Genomic DNA, 8,641 nt, shown 5'->3' on the forward strand with positions numbered 1-8,641 from the left:
TAATTATACCATAAAATTATATACTGAGATCGGCCTAATAGTCGCATGACCATGCTACTGCGTCACTGCAGATGGAGACCGTCGTGCACATGGAGACCGTCGACCCTCCGCGGCTCCGCCCACGGTCGGGCCGGGGTCAAGTCAGCCCGGAGGTCAGGAGACCGGCAGTCCTCTCAAGCAAATGAAAAAAAAGGGGAAAATTCTATTTGCTTAGTTTTCTTCTTACATGTGCCCCAGTGGTTCAGAGTCAGTCAAGTTCGTTGCAGCTCTCAATCTCAGTTCCACTTGTTCAGTGCACAAGTTCCAACTACCCTGCTTCGCTTAATCTAAAAAAACCCCCTACCCTGCTTCGTATGTGGCCGTGGTACTCTACATGATAGATGATGACTTACCATGAGATTTGGGCAACGTAACCTGTGATGCAACATGCCAGGAAAGTGAGAAAACCAAATGGACTCTAAAAATAATAAATAAATAAAGACCATGGCTTCTAGGTATTTTCTTTCACACGAGATGCAGAATGCCAAAGAGATTAACTCTCCTTTTTCAGTCAAGTGATGACTGGCATGCATTCCAGTCGCCTTGGAAGTTTTGTTTACTACTGATCAAGTGATTATCTCAATAAAAAAACTCCCAAGTCTCCAACTGAGCCAAAAAGCAGAAGAGGGCCAACCATGGAATTCTGTCGTCCACGTTGAACACTGATTTATATTGGCCCTTAGAGACTCATCTAATAATATAAGATCCTCTATATTTCTCAATGAACTGAAGCCAAGACAGACGACCCAGGGACTACTCTTGATATAAGATCACACGCGTTAGCGCACTACAATGGAAGTTTCACTGATAACACAAAGCTACTGAAAAGAAAAACGACTGAGGCGACACAATCGTAATTTTACTGATAACACACCACTACTGGATGTAATTTTACTGAAAAGAATACTCATTCTTGAATAAGCATGCCTGCCATCCATCTCAACAACCACAAAGACAGAGCACCACATGGATGGTAGACTCATTCTGGATGTAGTAGTCCGCCAGGGTGCGGCTGTCCTCCAGCTGCTTGCCGGCATAGACAATGCGTTGTTGTATGGGGCGAGTGCCATCCTTCTCATAGATCTTCACCTTGACAGTGCTGATAGTATCTGAGCTCTCGACCTCGAGAGGTATCCTCTTTCCATCTAATCTCATCGCCGAGATCCGCATAGTACCTTCGGCTCTTGGAAATGGATGGAGGACAAGGAGAAGGGTGGACTCCTTGCAAATGTTGTGGTCCGCCAATGTGCTGTTGTCCTTCAGCTGTTTGTTGGCAAAAATGAGGCACTGCTGGCCCTTGGGTAATCCCTCGGAACTTTCAATCTTGGTCTTCACTTTCTCAATAGTATCTAAGCTGTCAACCTCAAGAGTGATGCTCCTGCCTACTAGCGTCTCCATTACATAGATTTGCATCTTTTCTTGGAGATCAATTGTGGATTGATGCTGGATGCCGTAATCAGCCAGTGTAAGGTTGTCCTCTAGCTGTACTCCATCAAAGACAAGGCGGTGTTGTTCCAGAATCTTTGCCTTAATAGTATTCAGGGTATCTGATGGCTGGGCCCTGAGGCATATTGTCCTGCCGCTGGGGCTCCTCACATAGACCAGCATCCTGAATGACCACACCAGACAAAGCTTTATTGATCCAGATTTATTAATTAAGGCTGTACAATAATACACATACACAAAACACACCAACAATTCCAACAGGTACGTAGTAGAAGCAAGAACCCGTTATATATCAATAAAACAGTAGCAGCGAGGAACGACAGAAATCTACTGCATTAATACACATTGTTTAGACATAACAAGGTGTCGCACTAAGCCTAGCCGCATACTGAGTTAAGTCCTGAGCAATCAATAAAAACTAGTCCCTCCGTTTAAAATTATAATTCGTTTTGATATTTTTAGATGCATAATTTTTGCTATGCATATAGATATACAATATGTCTAGATACATAGCAAAATATATGCACCTAGGAATCTCAAAACGAATTATAGTTTAGAACGGAGAGAGTACATGGTTCATCACTCAGTTCTGTACATTGAAGAGATAATTTGAACAATATGCAGATTTCACTTTGCGGAATACTTTCTACTGAACATATATACAGGATCGACGACAGCGAATGCCGAATCAGACAAGAAGACCCTTAACGTTACAGAAGCTAGCGCACACTTCGGGGTTGCTACAACAATGCATCGATCTAGTGGAAAAGCAGGATACGCCGGCATCTAAAATTGTCAACCGATGTGCTTTCATGTCGCTTTCGTTTAGGCTATAAATCTCTATCCGATCGAAAACGTCAGCAAAGAAGATAAATCTACAGTTTTAATTTCTGTTTGGCTTTCCCTCCGGTGTTTACCTGTGCAGCTTGTTTCGCCTGTGTGCGAGTCTAAAAAAGACTTAATAAACTTGTGCTGCGGTGGTTGTTGCTAGTGGCTGATGGTGATCAGCTTGCAATTGCCGTTGAGCGTTTATGCTGTAAACCGTGAGCAACTCTGCTTTGTTCTAATGAATGGGGCTGGGCGTTTTTGCCATCTCTTACTCTAAAAAGGAAGATAAATCTACAGTCACATAGGTCGACATGATTTTCCTTTACATATACGCGGAATATAATTTTGAAAACAAACCATCTGGTTAGCTACCGCGGCAAGGACACATAACAAGAACTCCTATGCAAACCTAATACCACACCCCATCGTTCTCTAGATGAACAGAAAGCATGACGAAGGACTAGAATCCTAAGATCCGAGAGATCATACGAGATGAGCCACAAATTCACCGCGGGTACGAACGAGGCCGCAAGAGGTAGATCGAGACGGGCAAGAAACAGCTCGATCGCGCGCGCACCTCGAGTCGACGAGTGGGGTCGGATCTGCGGGCTTTCTTGCCTGCTTGCTTCCGCCGGAGAGCAAAGCCCTGGGAGATCGTGAGTGGAGGAAGTTTGGGGGGGTGTTGCAGCAGGTAACGCGTTACCAGAATGCGATCCGTCGCGTGCTACATTAAATTTTTGGTGAGCTGCTATTCCTTCAGTTCTTCTCGCGCCGCCGGCCCAGCTTCCCATGACTGGAGCAAAATTGTCCCATTGGAACAAATGGAAAAAAAAATGTTCCATCGAAACAAATATTAGAATTTGTTCAGCTGGATCCAGTCTTACCATTGGAACGAAAAATTGTTCCACTGGAACAAATTGTTTCATTGGAACAAAATATGTCTACTAGATCTGAGGAAGCACATGAAGTCATCGTATGAAAAAAAAATAAAAAAATGTTTGCTAGATGGGCCGAAAACTTTGGGCTGATGAAAAAAATAAAAGAATCCGGCAGCGTCGAGAGAACTTCTAGGAGGAAAGAAAAAGAAAGGAAAGAAAGAATTAGTAAAAACCACTAGTGGGTCGGGAAAAAAACAACAAAAACGAGCGGGCCGCGCAGCGCGGCGCTTTCTGCGACCAGTCAGCACGCGCGCGCGCGCGACTGGGAATATTGGCGGGAAGTTTAGGGTTTAAGATGCGGGCATGACCGTTCGTGCGGATTTAAATGAGTGTTGTTTCGGGCCCATACAAGCCGAAGCCGTACCAGTACCAGCCCACGTACCTCGGTAGGTGAGGTTGTGGAACGAGCGGAAGCAGGCCCAGCCCATGAGACCCTGGAAGCCGAAAGAGGCCGCAGCCCATCCTGAGGCGGTCAGAGGCTCAGAGCCAGCACGGGAGTTTCCAGGAAGCCGCCGCCGCATCGGCGGCGGAGTGGATGGTGGCCATGCTGCGTGGCGTCACTGCAGATAGATGGAGGAGACCGTGGTTGACTGGCGCCCGCCACCGGCGTCAAGTCACCGCCCCGACGACCCGGAGACCGTCAGCCCTGTCGCCATCAACCTTTCCGTACTCGCAGCAAGTGCAATTACAGGAGGTACAGTGTACACCACAGGCTTTGACGTCGTCCGTCGCCTGCCGGCTCCCGAGGCCCCGTTTAGATGGCTTTCAAATTGTAAATTTTTATACTCTCTCCATCATATCAATTTTGTGACATATATATGGAGCAGTAAATGTATGTAAAAAAAATAACTAATTACACAGTTTAATTGTACATCACGAGACGAATTTTTAAGCCTAGTTAGTCCATAATTAGATAAAATTTGTCAAATACAAACGAAAGTGCTACAGTATCAAAAAGTTCCAAATGTTATACAAACTTGCAATCTAAACACCCCCCGAGTCCCGAACCAATCCTGGGCCTTGTTTAGATGCACTCAAAATTCCAACTTTTTACTCTCTCTCCATCACATCAATTTTGGAACACATGCATGGAGCAGTAAATATATGTTAAAAAATAACTAATTACACAGTTTAATTGTACATCACGAGACGAATCTTTTAAGCCTAGTTAGTCCATGATTAGATAAAATTTATCAAATACAAACAAAAGTGCTACAGTAGCACTATTGCAAGTTGCTTGCAATCTAAACATGCCCCTGTTCAGTTTTTTTTGTGTTCATTCGACAGGCATCATGGATTATGGATAGCCCCGGAGAGGAGACTATCTCCTGCGTGTCTCTGTCTGGTGGCTGTAGTAAGTAGATTTCTGGGCTTGTGTGTACTTCTTCGTTCCAGGAAATGACAATTGGCAGCAGGTATAGATTCCTCCGTGACCCTGATTTAGATCTCGTTTGGTTTCGGAGAGATACCTCGTCACATTAAACGAGAATTTTACTAGAGAATTTTACTATTTAGAAGTATTAAATACAATCTATTTGTAAAACTTTTGCAGCACAGATAAATGCTAATTCGCGAGATGAATTTAATAAGACTAATTAAATACACTTACCTGCACAGCTGCAACGTTCGGTCGCTGACGGTCAGGTCGATCATCCACGCATCTCGATCCGTCGAGCCCTTGCCGCTTGACTCGGAGATCCATCCATCGCACGGTCAATCCCCGGAGGACAGACCACGATCACCATCCATCACTCCCTACCACGCCAGCGCCGGCGACGCGCCGGTGACGACGGGGCTGGAGACGAGACGGTGCGGACGAGCGTGCCGGCCGCGTGAAATCGATTCCCAGATCGATCGAGCACTTCCCTTTCGCTTCGTTTCGTTTTCAGAGAAACTTCCCATATGCTTCCGGGTTCAGAAGAAACGATCGTGATCTGATAAGGACAGCTAGCTTCTAGTTAATTATTATATCCATGGGTATTATTATATTGCTAAGAGGATGGATGGCACTCTGAATCTGAACATTGCATTTTCACCTGAATTTCTTCTTCAGCAAAAAAGAAAACGACGTGATCCTGCATTCAAATATCTTTGGACACAAGGGCCCAAAGCCGCAATTGAAAATGCTACCCTCTCAATTAAATTCGCAATCGGTTCCTGGCCCACAAATTTTTTGGTACCGGTCCACAATTTAGGTCTTCGTAATAGGTTCTTTTAACTTTTAACCACTAGATCTGTACTCATGGACAGTTGTCATTGTTTCCAAGCACTGTAAAAATCCTCTTAAAAAAAACAAACTCAAAATGCAAAACATCTCTCTCCCTCTCTCTCTGGCCTTGTTTAGATTGCAAAAAATTTGCAATAGTGACACTGTAGCACTTTCGTTTGTATTTGACAAATTTTATCTAATCATGGACTAATTAGGCTCAAAAGATTCGTCTCGTGATGTACAATTAAACTGTGCAATTAATTATTTTTTTTACATACATTTACTGCTCCATGCATGTGTCCCAAAATTGATGTGATGGAGAGAAAGTGTAAAAATTATAACATTTGGGGTGCATCTGAACAGACCCTCTGTGAATTTGTCGATTCTTGACTTGTGCATTGTCTGCATTCGATTGGATAGCGTACCTGATCTTCCTCAGAGTCCGCGCCGGCGACATCACTTGCCTCCAGTTTCTCCAGCCGAAACGCATCAATCGGTGGCAGGTCAACACGGGCAAGATACACGCACGGCAGCCGCCCGATCGATCCAAACCGTCAACGCGGAGTTGTCAGCACTCATCACCAACAAGCTACTACTAATTAAGAAGCTATCCAACTGATCGATGCCTTGCAAGTTGCAACCTCTGCAACTCTCTGATGAATGCATACAAAACTGCAGGCGGGAGTCGACCGGACGGAGTGATGGCAGCGTACATGAGAAAATGCTGTGCGCTGAAGAAGAACAGCGGCTGTCCATCTGCGTGCTGCTCTGCAAGTTGCAACCTCTGCAACTCTCTGATGAATGCATACAAAACTGCAGGCGGGAGTCGACCGGACGGAGTGATGGCAGCGTACATGAGAAAATGCTGTGCGCTGAAGAAGAACAGCGGCTGTCCATCTGCGTGCTGGTGGTGGTGCGCGCGCTCTTCTTTTGCGGCCGAAGTTACGTACGGATTACTACCTGAATTGCCAGGGTGATTTACATAAACTCTTCTCCAAAACAACAACGACAGTGTGAAGAGAATAAAAGGTCAGAGGGCGGGGAGTGGTTAGATAGTCATAGTTCCTTGTTAACGGCACTGGCTGTGTTGTGTTGTCGATTTCTTAAAACTTCAGCAGGTTTGTCTGTCAGTGAAGGAAGAAGATACGAATGATATCTCTTGAAACCATCTTGTGTGAAAGCAACTGTCAGTGTGGAACAAGATGGTATGCTGCTCACAAAAGGGGAAAAAAATCAGATGACAGTGCAGGATGGAGCTGCGCCGCATGGCTATCAAGGCATGCATGAGCTAGGTCCAGCATCATGCTGCCGACTGCAAATTGCATGCGAAGAACTGCAGCCGTCTGGTCGAACTCAAGCATGCATGTGCTGACAGAAAAAGAAATGCATGGACACATGCAGGCATCCACTTGGTGGGCAATTTTCTCCCCTATATTCCAGGAAATTAAAGGGTTCCTTTTTTCCTTTACTGCTTAAAAACATTCTCAATGCTTAATTTTTCCTTAGTATGAAATGTGTTTTCTCATTTCTTTTTTTTTGTTGAGGCCAATGCGTTTTTTCATTTCTGTCAGCAGTTGTATATGCAAGTAGGAGTCAGGTTCAGACTTCAGAGGCAGGGCAAGGAGAAAGCTGCAGCTTCAGTGCGCACGAGGGAATCCGCATGCTGACTTGGTCAGAGCGAGATTGTACGCATCCCGGAAAAGTCAGCAACCGTGAGCCACGCGCGATTTCAGAGTCAGTCAAGTTGCAACTCTGAATGACCAATCGCAGCCAACTTGCTGGCGCAGACAGCGACCAAAATTATTTATTTCCTTGTTCTCATTGGAGTTTAAACTATTCGCTCCAGCTCAGCGGACACAAGTTGTATTTATCTATGCTGTGCGCTGAAAATTAGACGAAATTTGTGAAACAGTGATGTGGATACAAATTTGGAGTTTGTTATCTATCCAGCTCAGGCAACACGAATTGCCCTGTTTTTTCGGCTGCGTGCTGGGAAAGGAATTCATGGAACAACGACGTGGTTACAAGGACTTGTTTAGATTGCAAAACTTTTCAACTGGAGATACTGTATCGCTTTCTGTATCGCTTTCATTTGTATTTGACAAATTTTATCTAATCATGGACTAACTAGACTTAAAAGATTCGTCTCGTGATGTACAATTAAACTGTGCAATTAGTTATTTTTTTACATATATTTACTGCTCCATGCATGTGTCCTAAAATTGATGTGATGGAGAGAGAGTGTAAAAGTTGGAATTTGGAGGGGATCTAAATAGGCCCTAAGATTAAGGCTAATCACAATGGGAGGTTTCATACCACTGTTTCCAAGAATGCCACATCAACTTTGCAGAAGGATGAAACACCCTCTCTCAATAGAGAGTTTCATCTCACTATTTCATATGCCAACATACTACTTAAATGCTGCAAATAAATAACCAATAGGATTTACTCAATTGTGTGAAGATGAAACAAAACACTCTCAATGGAGGTTTCACACGGTTTCCAAGTTCTTGGAAATGGGTTAACATAGTTTTATCCTCATGAAACTCCATGAAACTCTTACTTCTTAAATGATGTGCCATGTCATCCAAATTGCTGATGTGGCAGGCTAATTAATGCTATGAAACATCCCATGAAACTCCCATTGTGAATAGTCTAAGTTCATGGATTTGGAAGTTCTGCCGAGTTACTGCACAAAAATCCAAGGCACTGAATGCTGTGAACAGGTTCTTGAGACAGTTTTTCTTCATCTTGAATAGATACTACCTGACATGCATGGGACGTCAGCTGTTCGATCAGAAGGTCAAAAAAGTGGCTGCACCTATTGCGATCAGGCATACGTTTGCAGACAATTATGTTCCATCGCCTGCTTGACTTTGGGTGTTCTGCGGTTGGTCTTTAGTAAATGTTGTCTTAGAGTACGTGCAGCAGCATTTGTACTAAAAATTTTAGCACATTTCTCCCTTTTTTACTCAGCAAAAGAATAGGATTTTTTCTGGATTATATTTCTATCAATCGAATTCGAACAGGTATAATCACACATGGAACATTGATCAGTGCCCAAATTGTACTATGAAAACATTTCCACGGTAACCAACCGATAGGATATTGGACCCAACAAATGAATATGCAAGTCCATTTTTTCATAAGGACAGCAAAAGCTTTGCCACAAAATTTATTA

At 44.0% G+C, this 8,641-nt stretch overlaps 1 protein-coding gene across 1 annotated transcript; it reads right to left on the reverse strand.

The window, feature by feature from the left end:
- Nucleotides 1–978: 978 nt before the first annotated feature.
- LOC112896313 (polyubiquitin-like) lies at nucleotides 979–2,926 on the reverse strand. Its single transcript, XM_025964245.1, has 2 exons — nucleotides 2,891–2,926; nucleotides 979–1,648 (listed from the first exon to the last, which is right to left on the reverse strand). Exon 2 carries the CDS (start codon nucleotides 1,645–1,647, stop codon nucleotides 979–981), a length of 669 nt encoding a protein of 222 aa, XP_025820030.1. The 5' UTR covers nucleotide 1,648; nucleotides 2,891–2,926.
- Between the last annotated feature and the right edge of the window lie 5,715 nt (nucleotides 2,927–8,641).

The sequence above is a fragment of the Panicum hallii genome, chromosome 6 (genome assembly GCF_002211085.1).
Source record: "Panicum hallii strain FIL2 chromosome 6, PHallii_v3.1, whole genome shotgun sequence".
Classification (NCBI taxonomy): Eukaryota; Viridiplantae; Streptophyta; class Magnoliopsida; order Poales; family Poaceae; genus Panicum; species Panicum hallii.